The sequence below is a fragment of the Esox lucius genome, chromosome 10 (assembly GCF_011004845.1).
Source record: "Esox lucius isolate fEsoLuc1 chromosome 10, fEsoLuc1.pri, whole genome shotgun sequence".
NCBI classification, from domain to species: Eukaryota; Metazoa; Chordata; class Actinopteri; order Esociformes; family Esocidae; genus Esox; species Esox lucius.
Window position 1 is genome coordinate 13337776 of NC_047578.1, and position 23690 is coordinate 13361465.

Below are 23690 nucleotides of genomic sequence, written 5' to 3' on the forward strand. Positions count from 1 at the left end.
CTGCAGTTTTTTCAACCAGCTTAATTTTGTAGCCACCTTGAATGCTTTTAAATTGTGTGTTTCCCACAATGAAGCATGGAGGAAGATGTGTGATGGTGTGGGGGTACTTTGCTGGTGACAAAGGTCACTTGTTTACACTTAGTGGAACTATAATTTGTTTTTGAACAGAACAATCAAGGTTTGATTGTACGTACATTTTAAGTATGTTTCACAACAAACAAGGAATTTGTTCTGGCAGTTGGTGCAACAATAAATACAAAAAGAATAAGGGAAGTAAAATCAAGTAAGAACAGTGGACTGAGCATAAAAATAGTAGACTGTGTACTGATAAATTACTAAAACAACTAAAAAGTATATGTAAGGTACAAGATTGTGTCCAGTTAAGGGTTGTGTGTGTATGTGGAAGAGGGTTATAGATATGTCCGTTGAGGGTTGTGTGTGTATGTTGGGAGCAGGCTATAGTCAATTTGGTTCCTGGGGCAGGTTTTGTTCCTGATAGACCTCTGCCTTCTGCCAGACGGGAGAGCACTGAATAGTCCAATTCCGGGGTGAGAAGGATCAGCCCCAATCATTGCCACTCGCCTCCGCGTCCTGGACTCTATGATGGCAGTGTAGAAATGCACCATCATAGTTGTTGGCAGGTTAAACTTTTTCAGCTGTCTTAGGAAGTACATCCTCTGCTGTGCTTTCTTTGTAAGAGAGGTGATGTTCAGCTGCCACTTGAGGGCCTGCGAGGTGTTTGTGCCCAGAAAGCAAAAGGATTCCAGAGAGTTCACTGGGGAGCCACCCATGGCAATGGCGGGAAGAGCAACTGGGCTTCTTTTGAAGTCCACTATCATCTTCACAGTCTTTAGGGTGTTGAGCTCCAAGTTGTTCTGACTGCACAAGGACACCAGATGGTCAATCTCCCACCTGTAGGCGGATCCGTCGCCATCAAAAATAAGTCATAAGGGTGGTGTCATCCGCAAACTTCAGGAGCTTGACAGAGTGGAGGTGCAGCTGTTGGTGTACAGGAAGAAGAGTAGGGGGCACAGGACATAGCCTTGAGGGGAGCTGGTGCTGATGGTCAGGGGTTCGAACAGGTGCTTCCCCAGCCTCACATGCTGCTTCCCCAGCTGTGATCCACCTGCATGTGGACTCGGGCACTCCCAGTTGAAATAGCTTGTCCTGGAGCAAAGCGGGAATTATTGTGTTGAATTTGCAACTTAAGTCCACAAACAGGATTTTGGCATAGGTTCCAGGGGAGTCCAGATGCTGGAGGATGACGTGAAGAGCCATGCTACCTGCATTGTCCACAGACCTATTGACTCTGTAGGAAAACTGCAGTGGATCTAGTAGAGGGTAAGTGATGGTCTTGAGGTGGGACAGTACAAGGCGCTCAAATGACTTCATAACCACAGAGGTAAGGGCAAGAGGTATATAGTCGTTAAATCCTGTGATCCTTGGCTTCTTGGGGATTGGGATGATGATGATGGAGGGGATGATGAATCAAAAAACACCTCCAGGCTGTGTAAGAGCTATTTAACCAAGGAGAGTGGTCATGCTGCAACAGATAACCTGGCCTCCACAATCACTCGACTTCAACCCAATTGACATGGTTTGGAATGAGTTGGACCGCAGAGGGAATGAAAATCAGCCAACAAGTGCTGAGCATATTTAAAACGGTTGGAAAAGCATTCCAGGTGACTACCTCAAGGCTGGTTGAGAGAATGCAAAGAGTGTGCAAAGTTGTCATCAAGGCAAATGGGGCTAATTTGAAGAATCTACAATATTAGATGTATTTTGATCTGTTTAACACTTTTTGGGTTAATATGTGTAATTTCATATTTTTGATGTCTTCATTATCCTACAATATGGAAAATAGTAAAAATAAAGAAATACCCTTTAATGGGTAGGTGCGTCCAAATGTTCGACTGGTACTGTATGAACTGAGGTTAAGGGTCAGGCAAATACTATATAGGTTCAATAAGCACTATACAGTGATAATCCTTGCAACATCAAAGATTGCTAGACTTTCTTTCCAATAACGTGGCCTCTGCCCTTCTGTGCTTCTGCAGTGTGACCTGCAGCTGCCAGTATCTAAGATAGACCCACATAAGACTACCATTATTGTGCTTGTCCTTGTTCAGGTAATGTGCACATTGGCTGTCATTTCTAAAAATGTCCTTTAAGTCGCTCTCCATGTCCAGCTGGGCAAGAGACCGTTCCTGGACAACTCTGACCAACACATCTCTCTCTATTTCCAGCCTCTTCTCCCGGGGAACCAGAATGCTGCAGAAGGCCTCTTGTCTCTTCAACAAACCCTCCTCCACCTCCCTCAGTGCAGCCACAGCTCCTTTGTGCCACTCGCTTTTACTCTCCCTCTCCAGAGCCATGTGTAAGAGGGCCCCAGTGGCACCTGCCATCAGTGCTTTTCTTTTCTCTCCAGTCAAGGCTTCACGCTCTTGGCTAAGCCTTCTGCGTTCCTCCATCAGCTGCTGGCTCTGTGAGGCTATGGCCTGGCGGTAGCCTTCTGCACGGTTCTTCTCCTTCTCCAGCTCTAGCTCCAAGTGGATCGTCTCCTGACGGTTCTCTCTCAGTGTCTCTTTGTACTTCCTGTCCATGGCATCGCGGATGGCTTGCATGCTCTTATCATACTTCTTTTTCACCTCTAACACTTCCCTTTGTGACTCCCTGGACCAAATCCAGCCTGAAAGAGATACATTTTGTTATATGTCTGTCTTTGTGGGAGAAGGTGTTCAGATGAAGGTCTACATCAATTTGGTATGTGTAATGCCAATCTTGGATTTTAGGAAGTGCATTTAGAGTGCTCTCCGTAATAATTGGGACACTGAATCTGTTTATACATTTTAACTGCTAGGTTCTGTGGATGGCTTTGTCAAATCTACTTTGGATAACCCGCACGCCGCTCTTAGCTCTTGCAGTCTTGAAGACGCAGTTCGTACAATATGCATAGTACTACTAACGGAAGGCAGCTAGTCCAATTATGGGCACCAGTAGGGCATAGTTCCACTTGTTCCCATCGCCACCATCCCCTCTCCGCTCTGGTCTGATGTTCCATTCCTGAGGGTCATTCAGGTTGTTCATCTGGCCTGCAATAGCAGCATAGGTTTAAAGAATTACAACAGTAATGCATTGGGTTCACAAGAGAGGATACGGTAATCATGACCTCTGCCTCTTACATGAACTGCCAACAAATTGTTCACGATTCTGTTGAATTAAAAACAACTTATTTGCCCCTGACACACAAAACGTGGAAAAACATTGACATAAAACTCATGAATTAAATTACCCCCTTGAAACAACTTCAAGAACGTCTCTTCAATTCGAAATACAATCGCCTCTTCCGGATCCGTAATTTCCGAAGTAGACTTTTGTGGTGGGGAGTTGAACATGATTGTATTGTCAGTAGAGTGACTTAAGGACAATTATAATAATTCCCAATTTTTTTAATAACATGTTTAAGTAGTTTATATGAAAGTTATTGATTTGATCAATATTTAATTAACTAATTAATACTATTAAATGTCGTTTTGACTGGAGTAACCCCTCATAAAATGGTATGCTCCGGCACAGCTCTACGAAGTGTCACTGAGGTTTGGTAACGCAGATTCCTAGACGAAGCAAGCGCCAATCGTCATCATGGCTGCGGTGTGTATTGCCTCCCGTGTCCTGACTAAAAAGGTCCTGTCATCTAAAGCGGTAAGCGATGGGAGAAAATCGGATAGTTTACAATGTCACTATTAACTACAGGTTTAATGAATGTCTCCATAGGCATAACTGATATTTTAAACCACCTTGTTTTGTAACATCATTCAAGGTATAGGACTGTCGTAGTTAGCTAGCGTGCTGCCTTGCTACACAGTGTATCGTTTACTATTCAAAGAGGCAGCTGTCTTCATTTCTGAAACATATTTAAAGGTTTTCGATTAATATATCCGTGCAATTAAATTCTGACGACTAGGTTTGTAGAACATTTATATCTCCTTTTGGATTGTTGCAATGAGTGAATTGAACCTTCGCGGTAGTAGTACAGTAAATATCAGCACACAATGAAGGTCACGCAAGGGAAGTTAGATAAAAAAGGTCTTAGCACTGTAGCCAGCTAACCAATCAAGTGTTGGTTGAATCTGGTACTGTAGTGTTTGTGATGTCAATCATTTATTTGTTTTATCATAATACCTCTTTGCCATAATGTATTTAATGTATTTTAAGAGGGGGTGAGACTATGGCGACTTGGTGGTGCTCAATAGTTAGTCGTCTCTAATTGGGACCAGGTTTGTTTTGATGAGGTTTGTTTAGGAATAAAAACGTTAACTTTAGCGAACCATTGTATTTCAAATGAGACTACGCACGATGTTAAGAAGCACTATTATTTGTGATTAGCTATGTAATTGTTAGGCAGTTCTTGCGGTATCCTCGCCTCCACTATGCAACCAAAAGCTGGCTTGGTTTTTGGTTCATTTTAAAACCTTAAAGAAACTACAGTACACGTTTAGACATTAGACACATTAGAGGCCCATAGTAAGGGCATGCATTGACTTAAAACAAGAGTATTGTAATCAGTAGCTATGATTTATATTCCCATTTAGCTACCTGCAGTATCCCAGAGTTCCAGGAAGCTCCACTTCTCAATTTATGGAAAAAGCAATGCTAAAGTGTCAGATGGTGTAAGTATCCATATTTCTTGAGAACTAAGATATGTGCTTACTCAGTTAAAGAACATGTACAATATTAACTCCTACTGTGTCTGCTTATAATAACGGAACTCTGTATTGAGGACAAAAGTTAAAATGGAACTATATGTTTTGCTGCTCCTTACAGATCTCCACACAGTACCCAGTGGTAGACCATGAGTTTGACGCAGTGGTTGTGGGTGCTGGTGGGGCAGGACTGCGTGCTGCTTTTGGCCTGTCTGAGGCTGGCTTCAACACAGCCTGTGTTACTAAGCTGTTTCCCACCAGGTCGCATACAGTGGCTGCACAGGTATTCCAAGTCTCATATTCAAGGTTTTTGTCTTAGCAATGGTGTTAAGCTAGTATTATCCATTTCATTGTGTTCTTTTGCTATTAGGCTACCTATTCAAGCAATTTCTACATAAGTCCAAAGTTCAAACGTATCATGTACTTTGAAACCAGCCTTGACCCAGTCTGTCTTTGGCTGAGGGAGCACTGACAACAATATGCCTATTATTTGTTTTTGGACCCCATTAATTGTATTGTGAATTTCAGTGCATAATAAAAACCTTTAAGAAAATGGTGGTACATAGAAAAAAATAGAACTATGACTATCATATCATTACTGGTAAGTTACTTTCTTTTTAAACGTTCCTTAAAATTGCCTTTTGGGGATAATAGGGTGGGATCAATGCAGCCCTTGGGAACATGGAGAATGATGATTGGAGATGGCACTTCTATGACACAGTGAAGGGATCTGATTGGCTGGGAGACCAAGACGCGATCCACTACATGACAGAGCAGGCCCCACATGCTGTGGTAGAGGTAAGAAAATAGCAACTGCCTATGAACATATTTTGTACATTATATTATCACATTTTTATGTGGAAAACATAATCGCTAATCAGTGGATTTCATCCTGACAACTACTCAGCTAGCCAAAATACTATACAGGTCTGGACAATAACGATGGCCCGGGGCCAGTGAAAACTCAAGTCGAGACTAATAAAACTAGCAAGTCACTGTCCCGATCGGGCCACTGAAAAGAAATTGACAAAAATAAGCACAATATAAACTCTACATCCTCCAGTTGTTTTGTAGTCTGGCATACGCACAAAGGACTACATTGCAGCTCCTTTCACACACTGTTGGTCGGATGTTAAGAGTTAGTGATGTGACGCGTGGCTGTCTGGTATTGTTTTTCAATAAATCAAAACTTCGAAACACTCAATTGAAGAAGGCAGCGAAGGGTAACTATGAGCTCAAACGAAAGCAAACATTTTTATACAAATAATTTACCTGTTTTGACTTCGAACTCGGATGCACTGTCTTCTGTCGTAAATTCACAACTGGAGTGGACAAATGTGGGTATTTTTACAAAGGCACTGACAACTTTCACAAACAGTCCCTAACCAGCCATGGCAATATTAAACTGCACCTGGTCTGCATGACAGTCAAGCGGGTGGCTGACAATCCATCTTCAGGTCCCTTGGTTGTACTGATCAGGAATTTAAATGCAGATGCCCATTGGGTGATTGCACAACTTAAAACAGTCGCATACATAGTAACTAAGACGGACCAGCCATTCGCCTTGTTCCCCAGGGATGAATAAGTCAGTGTTTGGTTTAAAATCATATATTTTGTTGACTGTTGTTTTTATTCATTTTTAAAATTAGAAATGTGATTAAAGATACATCATATTTGTAGTTTTATATATACAGAATGCATTTCATAAAGGATTAAACATGTTAAGTTACAAAAATATTTGGTTATATGTGGTAACACTGATAAATTACAACTTGTAAGGAGGGACAGTAAAAAATGTTTGGGGCCAGTCAATTTAACGTTGAGCCCTGCTATAATTCATTTGTCGGCCATCCTGTTGTGAAAGTGACTGAAAGTTGGCGCGCCAGGGATTTGAATGCTCCTCTCAATGTCCTCAGCTGGAGAACTTTGGCATGCCCTTCAGCCGTACCGACGATGGCAAGATCTACCAGAGGGCTTTCGGAGGTCAGAGTCTGAAATATGGCAAAGGAGGACAGGCCCACAGGTGCTGCTGTGTGGCTGACCGAACTGGCCACTCCCTCCTACACACACTCTACGGACGGGTAGGTCGTGCACATCCCCAAAATCAGCCGCTTGGAGTTGGGCTATATGGCCTTCACTTTGATCTGCAGGCCGTCTTAATCCCCCGTTACTGAGAATAATCTCTCTTATTACCCGGGATGTGAAAGTCACTCGTCTATCACTCTGTCTCGGTCTAGTCTCTGAGGTACGACACCAGTTACTTCGTGGAGTACTTTGCCCTGGACCTGCTGATGGAGGATGGGGAGTGCAAGGGAGTGATTGCCCTGTGTATGGAGGATGGGTCCATCCACCGCTTCCGGTCCAAGAACACAGTCATCGCCACAGGGTTTGTACCTGCTCTCTGTAGTAGACCGCTTCTGTGGCTAACTTATTCAGGCTCGTCTCAAGTAATCTGTGATCTTTGTCATACCAGTCAAACAAAGTTTTACTGCTAAAATGAGCATCCCGAATGTACCTTGTTGATGGCGATTTTAAAGGGCTCCCCCCGTTTCTGTCTCTTGCTACAGAGGCTATGGCCGTACCTACTTCAGCTGCACGTCGGCCCACACCAGCACAGGAGACGGTAACGCCATGGTGACCCGCGCTGGCCTGCCCTGCCAGGACCTGGAGTTTGTCCAGTTTCACCCCACAGGTCAGTATCCCGTGTGTGATGGGCAACACGGTCCTGTTTGCTAGGCAGTGGATTGTCAACGCTATAGAATCTATAGCTGAATATTGTTGTTGGATAAGTCTGAGGGCCGGCAGACCGGTCGGTGCACATGCTGCAGTTGCATAATCACACTAAATGTCATTGGGTGTGAACTCAAGTCCTTGGGTGCCTGTGCTGGTTTCATGTAACCTATGATGTAACGGAATCCGGCTAGGTATATATGGAGCTGGCTGTCTGATCACCGAGGGTTGCCGTGGTGAGGGTGGAATCCTAATCAACAGTGAGGGCGAGCGCTTCATGGAGCGCTATGCCCCCAACGCCAAAGACCTAGCCTCCAGAGACGTTGTGTCTCGCTCCATCACCATCGAGATCCGAGAGGGCAGGTAAGATCTTTGTTTTAGCAATGACAAAGTCTGTGCTATTGGAATTACAGGAAATGTATTTCATATGGAACCTACTCACCAACATAAATGGTCCCGCGTTGCTGTAAGTTGCACGCTGTGAAAGGGGTCTCCTATGTTGACAGCACTTTTGTTTGTCTGCCCCTTAGGGGATGTGGCCCAGAGAAGGACCATGCGTATCTGCAGCTTCACCATCTCCCCCCACAGCAGCTGGCCACACGCCTGCCTGGCATCTCTGAGACTGCCATGATCTTTGCTGGCGTGGACGTCACCAAAGAACCCATCCCTGTCCTGCCCACTGTCCACTACAACATGGGTGGGATCCCCACTAACTACAAAGGACAGGTCACTAGAAGTACCCGTGGGGGCGATATTTCCGCATGTCCTCTATAACAGTTTTGTCCTAAAACTCCACCTGCCCTAGATTGATTATGCAAATCCTACCTTAGAAGGTATTCAATGTAATTAATTCATGTGTTTTAAGGGTAAGGAGTTGTCCCCATTTTTTTTATACATCCTCAAGTACAAAAGGGAAAGAAATGCAGGCTTGGAAGTACCGTGGCTAGGACGTCTGCTGTACCACAAGCTTTTTTTTATTGCGGCTGTCTGTCCTGTTCTCCACAGGTCATCACTCACACGCCTGAGGAGGGGGACAAGGTGGTGCCTGGGCTGTTTGCCTGCGGTGAGGCTGCCTGTGCCAGTGTCCATGGAGCTAACCGCCTAGGAGCCAACTCCCTGCTGGACCTTGTGGTGTTTGGGCGGGCCTGCGCTCACACAATCACTGACATCTGCACTCCAGGTAACCATTCAATACTCTTGCTTGCTTGACCTTGCATGGCATCAACACGAAAGCCTGTGCATCGTCCCAAAGATTGTTTCCTGAATGGGACTTATCTAGATGAATAGGAGATTAATTTTAAAATGTTTCATGACCATTTTTCTTCCCTTATGCAATATCTTTGTGTCCAGTTTCATCCTTAAACATTGCAGCAAGCCCTTTTGTGGGGCTTCTGTGCTTAGCCATTCTGCTTTTTCCATGCTGCTTTATCAGTCAGCTGCTTAATGGGAGTTGCTAGAGTGTGATGAAATCAGGAAATCCCTGTTGACAATGCATCCCAATGCAGGGCAATGTCAGCCAGTTTGATTTGCAATGTGATACGCAGAAAGGCATGGCAAGAGATGCTTTGGAGGACACGTCTCAATTTTCAACTCTCCTGATTTCGCTGCTAGTTGCTGCAGTGTGGCAAGGCCATAGGGTGGACATTGGACTCAACTAAATTGGAAAGGAAAATAAATATGTATAAAAGGATTGATGTGTTTTTAAAGTAAAATAGATAGAAAAAAAGTATACCCATCCTGGCACTGTGATGTCTCCAAAGGAGAGAAGCTCTCCCCCCTGAAGCCCAACGCAGGAGAAGAGTCTGTGGCCAACCTGGACCGGTTGAGGTTTGCTAACGGCTCCCTGAGGACCTCCGAGATCAGACTTAACATGCAGAAGGTAAAACAAATAGGAATTCACTTTGGATAGTCGCCAACTCTATTAGTAATGGTGGTTAACATAATGACACGTCTGAGCCTTTGTTCCTCAATGTCGACAGACCATGCAGAACCACGCCGCTGTGTTCCGTACCGGCAAGGTTCTGAAGGAGGGATGTGACAAGATGGACGCCGTCTACCAGACATTGGATGACATCAAGACCTTTGACAGAGGTCTCATTCCCGTTTTTGTCGTGATATGAATTGTCTTTCGATTGCCGTGTCTTTGCAGGGTCTTTGTTCTCCCAATGTTGCAATTGCAGTAGTGGAGGGGGAAAAACCCATCAAACATAAACGGAGGTGTTCAGAAGCAGTGCTGGTCAAGTTGTTTCTCTCTCGCTCTCTGCTTGCTTCAGGCATTGTGTGGAACACTGACCTGGTGGAGACCCTTGAGCTGCAGAACCTCATGCTGAATGCCGTGCAGACTATCAACTCTGCCGAGCAGCGCCAGGAGAGCAGAGGAGCCCACTCCAGAGAGGACTTTAAGGTAAGATCCTGTCCGCACTGGCCTGACCTGCAATATGAACTTGCTGCCAGGTACGTGATATTAGGAATATGCAGACAATATGGTGGTTGTGTTTTACAGTAGATGGGTCTTAATATCGTGGGAGCTGAAATAAACGCGCGTTGACAGAAAATGACTCCTTGGCTGATAATTCACTCTAGCCGTTCTGCCAACTGGGACGTGGTTTTGAAAGATATCTGTGTAACCTTGCAGGACCGTGAGGATGAGTATGACTATACAAAGCCTTTAGCAGGACAGCAAAGGAAGCCTATAGAGCAGCACTGGAGGAAACACACCTTGTCCACTGTAGATCCTAAGACTGGGAAGGTAAGTACCTTTTCCGGGGAAAAGAAAAACAGATGCTAAATGATTGTTAACCAAATTATCTAAACATACCGAACAGGATTAATGGGACATGATTATTGACTTGTGTTACAGGTAACTCTAAAATACAGGCCAGTTATTGACAACTCACTGGATGCTGAGGACTGTGCTGCTGTTCCACCCGCTATTCGTTCCTATTAAGCCCTGCGTACCGATGTGATGCCACTCAACTTTTATTTATGATCAGAAGTTGCGTTTTCAGTTATGCTTTACAAGACGTTGCGACCATATTCTCATTTTCTCCTATTACTCATATTATATCATTGAACTGGGATATTTGTCTGATAATGAACATTACTGTAAACTTACGTAAATTATGCGAACTTGAGCATTTTTGCGTTTACTGTAAACATCCACCACAATCGCTATAGTTCTTACAAGCAAATAAATACATATTTAATATTTAAATATTGAATTTTTGTAAAAAGATGTTAAGAGCAGTCACATTTGAGGAAGGAAAAAAAAACCCTGCATGTTTAAGATCCTGACAATACTCAATTTCTTCATTCTGTGGCCTTTAATGGTTAAAGAGAATCACATTTCTCAGCTTTGTGGGAAGTTTTGTTGATTGTGGACGCTTGATGTTTTATAGGTCCTATCTTCCAATATGCTCAAATAAACAAAAGCTTTCCTTTCTGAGAGTGACTAGTCATTCATTTTATAAGCTTAGTGACTGGTGCTTCATATTTCCCAATGCCATGACCAATCTGAAATGTACTAATCGCAGATGCAAGCATTATCATCCCGGAGTTGGTGTCTTAAAATTATATATATATTTTCTTATGTAAAATTATCTTTCACGTAGGAAACATTTACTCTCAAACAGCGGTCACCGCTCACATCAGCTGTGCTTAAAATGTAAATACATTAATCAACACTATCCTCAAAGTTCCATTAACCTTATGAATTGATACAGTGTCCAGTTGCACTGAACTGCTATGATATGTGTTAGTCTGGATTAAAAAGTGTGTTAGCTCCATGCCAAGTGGAAAGGGAGGGGCTACAATATATACCTGTGTAATACCCCTGACTACTGTACACTGCTGACAACCTATTGAAGATTCGTTGGATAACAATTATTGGCTAATGAACTTCAAAGGCATTATGGGAGGTGATAAAGAAGATGGAAATCTATAGTTCAATCAGAAGTACATTAGGCCGACATTCAGCAAACAACCTTGAAACTTGTGTCTGGTAATAACGGTCTTGTGATGCGATTCTACTGCCCCAATTCGTTACCTCCAGGCACGAAAACACCATTAGAGGTCAATATAAGACAACATAAACATGTTGACAAGTAAATTCCTGGATTTTCTCACGTTGTTGAAGTGTAGCGTCACCTATAGGGTATCGAAGGCTGCGTTAGCGATTCCGCTGGAACAAGATTACTTCCGGTTTGTGCATTTTGTCATCAAAATAAAAGTTACACTGTGATATAACATATTTTTTGCACCATTGGATAGTGGATATTGTGAAGATTAATGTTAAAAGGAATAACTACATGGGGGAAAATATAAAGAGAATTGTTACTTCTAATATTTTATATGATAAAGAGTATAAGGTGGAACACATTAAGGAATTATTAGAGCTTAATGAATTTCGAGAGCATCTAATATTTGACAATAGTAACTAGGGACCACTTTGATGATTTCACATTTTCTCGAAATGTCATTAAAATATGAACAAATTTCAATCATTCTTAATGTTTAGAGAATTTTTTCATAAATCAATAGTTTCGTGTCACTTATCTACTAATACATTGGATACCTTTATTGTGAAAATGCCCTTAGGTGTTTGTAATGTTGCTCACAAGACGTAGGTCATGAGTACGTTACGCTGTTCTGTTGAAATACTAACCTTGTTTTAGCTAATGTTACTATTTTTAAACGTCTGAAAGCTTCACAAATACATATTTGCGTCTTTTCTGACTGTATCATGGACTATTTGTCACGAAAGGACTCCCATGCAATATCTTGAGCAATTCTTTGAGTTGAACGGTGGACAGTCAATACTTTAAACTCAAGACAGCTATACTTCTAGCCAGCATTCATCTGTCATAATCTCGGGTGAAGTCGTTACCAAGTTGTCTTTAAAGAAAGAAAAAATTGCTAACATAGCATAATAGCTGTGTTTCTCCTTCTAATAACAACATGGCGAATGCTACACATGTATCTAGAGTTTGCTCTTTGTACAAGAGGATTTTGTTGTTGCACCGTTTCCTGCCTATAGACTTGAGAGCGCTTGGAGACCAGTATGTGAAAGATGAATTCCGAAGGAACAAATCAGCAGCGCCCGAGGAGGTCACTGTTTTCATGAGGGAATGGCAGGTAGGTTTTTCTTAACACTTCTGGAACTCTTGTCATTACAAATGGTCGATGCATACTAATATTAAGCTAAATTAAATGTCCAATTACTTGAAATTGATTATTAGATTGAGGATACAGAGGAGATTTAACCAGTAATACGGTTGTGTTGTCACTTCCAACACTCGCCGAATGGTGGAAGTGTTTCACCATAATCCCATAAATCTCTGGCAGTACCGGTACTTTGATTCAAGACCTCTGCACTGCACAGGAAAGATAGTCAAGCAGATGTATTTTATTTAACTATTATTTTAGCAGGCAAGCAAACAAATTCTTATTTATAATAACGGTCTGGCAGCAGGCAAAAAAGACCTGTACGGAATGGATATGGGGATTAAGAAAATGAGACAGACAGAAGAACCAAGAGACATGAAATCCAATCATGTAGAAAGACGGAGACAGCAGCATAACAACAGCATACATGATAAAACATAGACCTGGCAGCAGACTATATAACAACAATACAGCAGAACACAAACTTATTTGGAGTATGCAAACCTTTGCACACATCATTGTCTTTTGTAAACTTTGGTTGGCTGGAACTCCCTGACCCCCACAATGTCTAGACTTATACATAATATTTGTCAATAAGACTGTCCTATAAAAACCTCCAGATCTCCAAATCTCACCTCAAAAATGAATTGGAAAAACAGCAGTTACCAGGTCAATAGGAAATGTTACTGTGAGGGTACTCTGCTTACCTTAACATTAATTGATAAGGTTGTGCGTGTTATACAATAAAACATTCCATAAACGGTACATTTAAAAAGTATTTAGACCCTTTCGCTTCGTCCACATTTTGTTACATTACCACAATAATCTAAAATGGATTAAATAGATTTTTTCCTCATCAATCTACACCCGATACTCCGTATTGAAATATCGCATTTACATAAGTATTCATAGCCCTTCATGCAGTACTTTTCTGAAGCACCTTGCACTGCGATTACAGGCTAGTCTTCTTGGGTATGATGCTATAAGCTTGTCACGCCTGTATTTTGGGAGTTTCTCCCATTCTTCTCTGGAGATCCTCTGTCAGAGAAGAATGGTAGGATCTGTCTGTTTGGGTTCAAGTCTGGGATACGTTGTCCAATTGGAATGTGAACCTCTGCCACGGTCAAAGTTTTCATCAAGGATCTGTCTCTACTTTATTCCGTTCATCTTTCCCTTGATCCTGATGGTATTGGCAAAGGTATGATGGGTATCTGATTTCCAATAGACGTCAAACCTAGGATTCAGGCCGAAGAGTTCCATCCTCCTCTAGATGTGAGTCAGTGAACAAGTAGGGGGGTAACAGCTTCTCGGCAGCCTAAACCATTGACTATGTTGCAATGGATCTTAGGTTTGAAAATGTGACAGTTGTTGCCATATTTTACTGCTAAAATAAGGTTCTTAATCCATAGATACATACAGGAAAGACATCAATTAAACACTACCAAAACAAGAGAAATAGAATGCCCTCTATGGGGAAAGAAGAATTCTTTGATATTATTATTCTGGCTATTGTTATTATATTTGTATTTTAAAGTAGTATATTTAGAGAAACAGACAAATGAGTATGTTTATGGATGTCATGGTCACCAATCATCTGCATCACACCTAAAAACAGTTTTTTTTTAAAATATTCTCTCTTCAATCTTAGTAGTGGAAGCTTTCAAGACAATTGCATTTTGAAATGTTGCACTTTGAAATGGTCCCCCATTCAATTGCATTTTGAAATGGTCCCCCACTGGGACCACACAAAGAAGAGAGTGGGAAAGCGAACTGCTACAAAGCATCGAGGAAACTCAATGATGTGCAAGATGACACCAAAGCCGATAGACCTAGTTTCATCGGATGCTCCTCTTGAGAAGTAATCCTAAATGTAATACATTTCTTCCCCATTATTCTCCCCTTTCCGATTTCATAATGCACAATTATGGCCCTGCGTCTTTGCATCAACTGGCAGTTTTGGGAGTGTCAAAAAGCAAGCTGTGTTCCCCAATGGGTATCATGCCAAGCCGTTTCGGCTTCTAATCAAACTGCTCACACTCCGTGGGAAGAGAGTGCATTCCCCAGGCAACAGCCTTGATTTAGCTTACTGGCACCCAACCTGACACAGGAGTCGCTAGAGTTCAGCAAAACAAGGCAACCCTGTCCGAGTACTATACCACGAAACCCATACAGAACTGAAGCACTTTGAACTGCCATGTTCTAAACCCAAGGAAACCAACGGACTAGACAAACTCCTGGCCGCAAGGATACAGCTGTACTGCAAGTTTTAGGTCCTTATTTTAAAAAAAGGTCCTTATTTTATTGGCAACTGCAAATATTGCACTGATCAACAACATTTAACCAATACCAAAACAAATACTTGTGGCATAAATTGTCCAATCTACTTGTGGAATAAATTGTCCAATCATATAATTCCCCAAAAAACTGTGTTCCAAATTCATCTTGCAGTTTGTCACATTAAAATATATTTCAAAATGCATTAACGTAATATAGCTTTTTTGCTTTATATTTTAAAGGGAATGTCCAAAATATGCTCCTAGCTTCTGGATGTTAGCTGAATTACAACAACAGTGCATTCGACTCACACTTTAATTTCTCTTTTGGTCAACCAGCTTACAAAATCTGTAAACATTTTGAATTTTATTATCCATGTAATGAGGAATTTGCTTGCCTCCATCTGTCTTTGCTCATTTGAGAAATATTGTCGGAAATCTAATTTCTAATCTAATTTCCTTCAAGAAAGGAATTGTCCAAACCTACAATAAAAATACTATAATACACTTGCATTGTCATAGGTCACCACATTCCCCAACCTTCATACCTAGCTAGCTGGCTGCGCAGTGTGGACATCTGACATTGCTCCTTGACATGGTTTGTGCTCTATCATTTTGACAATATCAAAACAAAATGGTGTGTTTACCTGAATATGACATTTATTATACATAGCTAATTCTCCATCTAACCTTTTTTAAACAGAACTAATTTATTTTCAGCACCATGAATCTTTCTTTTCCCTCTTCAAGAGATTGGTAGCATTATGTTTGGTACATCAAATTGCAAAAATGCTAATGTATCAAAATGCAATCACATTTTACCGGCAGACTGCCGTGACATCACTGACAGGCCCCAGCTCTACAGTATGTGTGACTACCCACATAGTTCAAAAGGTTTATTTGTCATTTGCAATAACAAGTGACAGCCATGAAATCCTTGGTTTTCCTACTCTCGATAGTGCAGTTAAAAAGTAACAATAATTATAATTTTCAGACATCAGCCAGTTGGTCAGCACAGACCTTGAGAACACGGCCTGAGAAGTTATCTGGTCCGGGAGCCTTGCGGGTAGATCTACTGTAGTGAAAAGACACAGTGAGAAGTGGGACCCAGAAAGAGTACAGTACTGTAGTAGTTATAATAGAAGAGAGTTGTCTGGGATGTTGCCAGTGCACCAGAACATAGATCCATTCAGAACCAGAATCTGGCCCCCTCTCTTCCCCCTCCATCTCTGTCCTCTCCCACTTTCCATTCATTAAGGAGGGGGTGAATCACCACTCCCTCCTCTCCTCCCTCCGTCTCAGGTTCCGAGCTACCTCTGAGAATTGCGGAAGGGCGGCAGGCAGAGCCCAAAGAACAGATGAAGAGCGAGACTCTGAAATGTGATTACGCACACACACTCACACACAAACACAGACGCACACTCCTAACCTGATTGCTGGCACTGAGTGTTCAGTCTGATCCAGTTACACACAGAACCCCTGGGAATAGAGCTGCTCCTAATAAATCGTCCTGAATTGAAACAGACAAGCTCTCCCATGAGGGAGAAAGGGGTGAGCAGGAGAGACCCCACAGAAGCAGGCCTACTTAATGCATTCAGTGTGGTAGGGACTTGTGTGACTGAGATGGTGGAGTGGGAATTACTTAACTGTGACCAAGAGATGCAGACGGAGAGGGGGTGGTTGTCATATTAATGTCATTAGTTGATTGGTCAACCGTGCCTTGGACGTGAGATTCAGAGGGAGGTCGCCTTCATTTAATAACATATTTTGCACGTACAACCCCCAAGTGGTAAAAGGAGCAATCAAAGCTACCTTACCCAGACTAGAGACTTCACCCAAATTGCTTTAGAGCAAATCTAGTTGTATAGGCTAAACTGGAGTCAATAGGTTTACTGAAAAGATGAGTTGCTGTGGAAATGTACACAAGCTGTCCAGGACTTACTCTGAGAAGGTCCAATAGGTAGGATATTGACAGTCCAGTCACCATTTTGTGAACCTAAGCATCCAGGTCCTCTATTCCAATTTTCTTTCAGTTTCCAAGTAGAAAAATCAAGTTGTACTTTACTGTACCCTAACCTTGAAAAAGTAATTTCTGCATGAAAGTACCATGTCAAAAAGTGAGAATTTCAATGTGACATTGGCCAGGTCTGCAAATCTCCAAAGAGCTCTCACTAGTTGCCTTGACTGCTCACCTCTATCTCCAAGAGAAGATTACCCCTTGGCCAACGTTCAAAATAATTACGTTATGTACAAGACAGGAGAAAACCTTTTACACAAATGGTCTGTTTCTTAAATGGGACCGATTCCAAAACCATGGAATGTTTCTGTGAATGGTTTGATGCGTGGTCTTAATAGTTTCTTTCAAACCAGTTGTTTTTTTATGAATGAATATAAACTGATGTTGTTTGCTTTATATATTTAGTTCATTTTTAACATACTTTTCATAAGTGGTCTGGAAAGATTTGGCAGGTCTGTCTGGGCTACGTCAAATAAGTCAAATGACACACTGTTTCCCGATGTTGTCTTGGACACGATCCAGAGGACACCAGATTAATGGACATGTCCCGGAGTCATCCGAGAGAAACGGAATCATTGGAGGGGAATCATGTATTATTTTTCCTGCAGTTGCTTTGCAGTGCATTTCAGTTAAGCTTTAGCCCTAATATCTATATTATAGTGATCAACCGCATACAATTGTCCAGGTGAAATATGATCACCATGCAGGACACTTGAGGGATTTCCCGGCTTTAGGGCCACGGCCACATGGTTTTAAGGGGGTGGCAAATTTGCCGGGGCTATATGGCCATAAAGCAAAATAGTCAAGTTAATTGCTATGAACCCAAACAACGTGGCCCCTAGTGACTAAGAATTAATTATTGTCAGACATGACCCATCCCCCGCTCAGTCCCTTTATGATTTTGTGTCTAATATTATTTGTAACACAAAAAATTAGTAAGCCCTAATGTTTCTCCAATAATATATTCAGTGGGCCTCTGAATCACCTGATATTAAAGTCATTGCCTCAGAGTTAGCTGCGTCTTTCCAAGACCGGGGTTCAAGTCTGGCTGGTAGATTAGCCTAAGGGTGACACTATGGACAGCCATCGTCCTGGGTTTGGAGGTTAATAACTGAGCATGGTTGCATTCCCTTGTCACTCTTTTGTATCTACATGCAGTGGCTTGGGTGCCAGTGACCTCAATTGAGGTACAAGACTGGAGAGCGCTTTCCTTCCAGCGAATAAGGATTCCAGTCTAGACTTCCTGGTTGAGCAAGCAGCAGGATAAGACAGAATTACATTGTGTTCTGGAGCCCACTGGCGGGAGTTGCTGCAATGAAATAGGCCCTTTATCACAAATTGTATTATCTACAGTTTAGGTGAGAAGATGCTTCTGGCTACCAAAATCCTCTAACTAAAATATCTCAGATAAAACCAAAAATATCAGATGCCTGTTAAGGGCAGGAGGTGACTCTGGTAATGTGACTGCCAGTGGCACAGCTAATTTGACTTCCCACTGAAGTCACTTTTACTTGTGTTGTACATAGCTCTTGTTGTGTTAATGATCGACTTCCTTAGTTGTCTGTCAAGTAGATCTAGAAGACAATCTTCAGGTAATCCTTTGTTAAACCCCAACCATGTGAGCTAGAAAAGTGTCTGCATATCAGTGGGAAGTCTAAGCCAAAATATAGTGTGGATGAGATTCGATTTCATCACAGGAATGTGTGTTCTTACAAAACTGACTGTCACCACTTAATCATTTGGGCTACAAAATAATATGATCTCAGAGGTATAATAATTCATTCTCTGTGAACTTCAGAGGATACGTTTGAAGGTTTGCATATCCTGTAGTATTTCAACTAACAGAATTAAATTACTGGAAATAAAAACATTGTAAAATATATATATTTTTTTACCTATAAGATATGGGAAAGACACTAACTCCTTGATCATTTATGGTAAATATTTTAATTACCTGAGGAAGACATCAGCTTGAAGTAATTATGAACGATGGATTAATGTGAGTTTACAATTATTAATCCCTGCCTTTTCTGTTGGGAGCTTCAAATCTTCCTTGCCTCAAATTAGTGCTTTTGGCAGTTTTCTTGATAAGCCTTAATCATGATTTTTTTCATTGTTATTGTATACTCTTTCTTTGTTTGATATAGCGCGAAGGCCCACCTGAACTCTTATCTTTTTTTTTTATTCTATGAACATTGTAAAACAAATGTGTATATCTTGGGTTAGTACAAATTGGAATTGAAAATACCTGTAATAGTTGAACTCATTCAAAACCACCAAACATGTGAATGGTTAAAACATTGACAGCGATGAGTTGTGCCTAAAAACATTTCTTAATTGTTGTATATTGGCCATAAACCACACCCCCTCATTCCTTAATGATTACTTTTAGCACGTGTAACATAAACATTTTAGTAGTAATACAGATTCCCACATCATTCAATATCTCGTAACTCCAATTTGAACCAAAAACCTGTACGGCCAACAGCAATGCAAGTTTTCTTTTCATGAGCTTTATTAATCTCTGTTGCATGCTTTTTAGTTCTGACACAATGCTTTCTCTTTCTCCCCAGTGGCAGCCAGATGAACGTAAATCAGAGTGCAAAGAGGGAGAGAATGGTTCTGAATCCCGAAATATGGGTGTATGATAAGCTGCTCCTGACAGTTTGGTCAGCTGTGATTTTATTTATCTGCTTTTAATGTTGTTGTTTTTTGCAGCCAAAATTTGTCAGTAACCGTCTAACAGAAACTCTGTGACTGGTATATTACGTGACCTACTTGAGTTCTAAACTTTTGTCTCGCTCTTCATCTCGCTCTTCAAACTGCCTGGAACAGTTTTGAATCCCAAGCCTCTAACTGTAAATTGCTTCTGGGATTCAGCAATCGTTATGTATGACCTAAGGTCCATTGTAGTTCAATTTCCATGTCTGGTTTTATTGTGGGTTAGGTGTGGGCTATGGCCTCTATTAGCACTTGAAATGACCTAAAAACCCTCATCAGTGACCATGGTTATGTCCCTGTGGTATCCCATGAAAGCTCTAGGAACTCAGAGATAAGAATCAGGCGACTGCAACACTCAACACAGTCTCTTGTACCCCAAATCACATGACTTCACTTCAACTTTCTTGTACCCATCGACCTTACATTGTGCTACTGAATATATTCATGTTATACAACGTATTGATTCATGCATATCATTGTTTTCTCCAGTGAGGGTGTCAAGCAGTTTGATAATTTGTTTCTGTGGACTCAGTGGATATGTTCTTCCCATGTTGATATGAAACAGTAACCTCAAAAATGCTAGGCCTTATATGATCCAAAATGATGTGTAGTGCCTTCGGAAAGTATTAAGACCTTTTTACTTTTTCCACACATTTGTTCAGTACTAAAGTGATCACAGCTTTGAGTTTTCTTCAGTGTGCCTTTACCAGCTTTGCACATCTGGATTTTGGTAGTTTCTTTGTCAGATTAGCTGTTGAGCATTTTTTAACAGTGATCTCTATATTTTGCTCTGTTTATCCGTCCCTCAATCCAGCCTCCCAATTTCTGCTGCTGGGAAGCATCCTCATGATCCTCCCCCAACCATGCTTCACTGTAGGGATGGTATTGGCCATAAACGCTACCTTGTTTTCACCAGACGTTGTACTTGTGATTTAGGCCTAATAGTTAAATTTTGGTCTCATCAGACCAGGGAATGTTTTTTCCACAGGCAGCATGTCATATGCCTTCTAATCAGGAGTGCTTTGACGAAATCCATCTCCAAAGTACAGTGGATATAAAAAGTCTACATACCCCTGTTATGTGGGACTTTCTTGGAGTTTTTGCTCTGACATGCACTGTGGGACCTTATATAGACAGACGTGCATTTTAAATGAATTCCAATCAATTCTATTTGCCACAGGTGGACTCCAAACATAGGACATAAGATAGAGCGAATGAAAAACTTAGACTAATAAAGCCCTTATGACAGCATTGCTGGTAAAATAAACATTCTACCTGCCAATGCCAAAATCAAACCAAGTTTTGCATTGCAGACCAATTGAGGGAACCATGAATGCCAACATGTACTGTCAAATACTGAAGCAGGGCGTGATCCCCTTCCCTCGGAGACTGGGCCGCAGGGCAGTATTCCAACATGATAACGACCCCAAACACACCTCCAAGACGACCACTGCCTTGCTAAAGAAGCTGTGGGTAAAGGTGATGGACTGGCCAAGCATGTCTCCAGACCAAAACCCTATCGAGCATCTGTGGGGCATCCTCAAACCGAAGGTGGAGGAGCGCAAGGTCTCTAACATCCTCCAGCTTAGTGATGTTGTCATGGAGGAGTGGAGGAGGACTCCAGTGGCAACCTGTGAAGCTCTGGTGAACTCCATGCCCAAGAGGGTTAAGGCAGTGCTGGAAAATAATGGTGGCCACACAAAATATTGATACTTTGGGCCCAATTTGGACATTTTCACTTAGGGGTGTACTCACTTTTGTTGCCAGCGGTTTAGACATTAATGGCTGTGTGTTGAGTTATTTTGAGTGGACAGCTAATTTACACTGTTATACAAGCTGTACACTCACTACTTTACATTGTAGCAAAGATCTGTGTCTGATTGTGCCTCCTCTTTATCTCTTATCTCCAGAATTACCGTGACACCTTACAGACCCAGGTTCTGGCATCTGCAGGAGACCGTGTGAAGAGGTTGGAGTTTGGAGCAGAACTGTCTGAGGCAGATCTCAAGCTGTTTCAAGAAGAACAAGTGGGACAGCTGTATGAGCTGATGCTGGAGTCCACCAAGCCCAAAAGACAATTCAACATCCAGGACGATGGATTCAAGAAATGACCGTGTTGATGGGATACTTTCATACTGAACGAAGAGGGATGTGGTGCATTTCAGTAGTTCTAACTGCTTTCTTTCCTTGTCTCCAATCATTCATCTAGACTGCCATTGAGTCTATTTTTTACAGGACAGGTTAGTCTCATTTATTCATTGTTTCATTTCGGACAGTGGACACAACACATATGCCCAGTTCATCAGTACAGATACAAAAGACAAAGGAAGGAATCACTTGGGACCATTGATATGGAACCAGGGGAAGTTACTCACCACAAAGGCACTCTGACTAGGATACCCTTAGAAAAGAAACTGTACCCTACCTCAAGGCCAGACTGAAGTTATGGATTGTCCAGAATTATTGTAGTTACAGTATATTAAAGTACGATTTGTGTGGGAAAATGCGACTGCTCTGTATTTCTGTGTTAATTTCCTTCATGTTTTCGATTATTGTGTGGGAGCACAAGAGGCTTCTAGAACTTAAAGAGGACCAAAGTGGGTCACTATACGCACTTCCAAAGGCTGTGTCCTAAATCATCCGCATTCACTATACTGTGCACTTATTCGGCCAATGCGGGGAATGTGGTGCCATTCCAAATGCGACCACTTTCAGTAATTTGCTTCGGGGCGACGTCTGGCCAGAGCGTGAAGTGCTGCTCACATCTCAATATAGAGATTAAGACGTTGGCAGATAGATCATGCATCTTGCCTCTCCAAAGATGCGAATAATAATACTAAAACTGTTGAATCAATAATGCCTCCTTTTTTCAGTCTCACTGCACAATCTGATCCATTGTCAGGAATGTGTGTGTGTGGCGTGAAATTTGAACATGTTTCTCCCTGCGTAACATCCCAACACTGATGAATGGAGTTAAAGCGAAGCAACATTATAAATCATTGTGCATACTCAAATGTGATATTGATCAAAAGCTTAGTCTTTATTCTACAATGAAGAGCAGTTTGTATGACATTACACGGCAATAATTTTTTGAGTACAAAAATAAGACACCTGGCAGACACGGAACGACATTACGGCGAGTAGTGGACAACTGTTGGAACCTGCTTTTGCCTATTTTAAGGTGAAATACATGTTGCTTACATTACATTACGTTTTGTATATCCCAAATATCTTTGAGACACCTTCGAAGAGATGGGTCATGGCAATGGGAAGGGGGGGGGTTCTTTCCATGAAGACATCCCTAATTTATAATTTCGCGACACGAAGTGTGTGGTGTCTGTATTAAGAACTCACTGCCCATCTCTCCAAAATGCGCTCTCTGTTTTCCCATAAATCGTGCTTTTTCCTACATTTCTTTGATACTTTTTGCCTGAACAAGAACAATCTGCCCTGCGTACAAATGCAGGGCTATATAAACGCGTTTAGAATCACTGATGGTAGTCTAATTATTATTTTAACTGCCCTCCAGGCCTCGCGTGTTTCAAAAAGTAATTATTCGTCGTCAATACACAAAGTCAATCGTATTTCAAAAATTATTCAGATCTTTAATCTCCAGTGAAATTGGTTAATATAGGCCAGAATACTTCTCCCTTGGCTCCCGATCGAGCTTATTGCTACGTTGAAACTATGTTAAGTTTGCTCTGTTGAACTCAAACTCAAAAGAGACAGACATACAGAGAAGACTGATGAACGCTGAAATCACCTGACCTGAACCAACTGTAAAGCGTAGGAAATGTGAATTATTGGATATATAATCAGGATATGTTCTTATAATTTCGGCTTTGTTATTTCACTTATTATCGCAACAATTCGAGATCCGTGGCAGCCATGCTTAACAACATAATCTCATATCCGACCCATTCAGATGTTGGTTATTTGTCAACAAGGTGGTTACTAGCCGCATACATTTTCGCAACCTTGACTTTGAATACCTGTGCTCCAATGTCTATCTATCAACATTGCTTTTAATTTCTTAACAATTCTGCTTCATTATATTTGCAATATTCAATTCAACGTTTCATC

At 41.6% G+C, this 23690-nt stretch overlaps 3 protein-coding genes across 4 annotated transcripts; 2 read left to right on the plus strand and 1 right to left on the minus strand.

The window, feature by feature from the left end:
- Positions 1-1799: 1799 nt before the first annotated feature.
- On the minus strand, positions 1800-3349 carry ccdc127b (coiled-coil domain containing 127b). 2 transcript variants are annotated; one of them, XM_010873488.3, is made up of 3 exons: positions 3293-3349; positions 2967-3092; positions 1800-2689 (listed from the first exon to the last, which is right to left on the minus strand). In XM_010873488.3, exons 2-3 carry the CDS (start codon positions 3085-3087, stop codon positions 1998-2000), a joined length of 813 nt encoding a protein of 270 aa, XP_010871790.1. In that variant the 5' UTR covers positions 3088-3092; positions 3293-3349; the 3' UTR covers positions 1800-1997. The 2 variants fall into 2 exon arrangements, with proteins under 2 accessions (XP_010871790.1, XP_034150704.1); XM_034294813.1 differs by lacking the exon at positions 3293-3349 and adding an exon at positions 3183-3273.
- Positions 3350-3586: 237 nt separating this feature from the next.
- sdha (succinate dehydrogenase complex, subunit A, flavoprotein (Fp)) lies at positions 3587-10878 on the plus strand. Its single transcript, XM_010873487.4, has 15 exons — positions 3587-3702; positions 4593-4670; positions 4825-4986; positions 5358-5501; positions 6620-6784; positions 6941-7089; positions 7271-7395; positions 7628-7796; positions 7964-8159; positions 8439-8613; positions 9194-9312; positions 9413-9524; positions 9707-9837; positions 10069-10182; positions 10294-10878. The coding sequence occupies exons 1-15, from the start codon at positions 3643-3645 to the stop codon at positions 10378-10380; spliced, it is 1986 nt and encodes a 661-aa protein (XP_010871789.1). The 5' UTR covers positions 3587-3642; the 3' UTR covers positions 10381-10878.
- Positions 10879-12043: 1165 nt separating this feature from the next.
- On the plus strand, positions 12044-22114 carry sdhaf3 (succinate dehydrogenase complex assembly factor 3). The gene is given in 2 exon segments (NM_001310915.1): positions 12044-12566; positions 21518-22114. Coding segments are annotated over 2 exon segments (378 nt in total). The 5' UTR covers positions 12044-12389; the 3' UTR covers positions 21719-22114.
- Positions 22115-23690: the final 1576 nt, after the last annotated feature.

Coding starts and splice junctions, on each gene's coding strand:
- ccdc127b (XM_010873488.3), bottom strand. CDS start 3,087: ATGAACAACCTGAATGACCCTCAGGAATGGAACATCAGACCAGAGCGG. Junction 2,690..2,966: donor AATTGGACTAGCTGCCTTCC/GTTAGTAGTACT, acceptor TATCTCTTTCAG/GCTGGATTTGGTCCAGGGAG.
- sdha (XM_010873487.4), top strand. CDS start 3,643: ATGGCTGCGGTGTGTATTGCCTCCCGTGTCCTGACTAAAAAGGTCCTG. Junction 9,313..9,412: donor TCAGACTTAACATGCAGAAG/GTAAAACAAATA, acceptor CAATGTCGACAG/ACCATGCAGAACCACGCCGC. Junction 9,525..9,706: donor CATCAAGACCTTTGACAGAG/GTCTCATTCCCG, acceptor TGCTTGCTTCAG/GCATTGTGTGGAACACTGAC.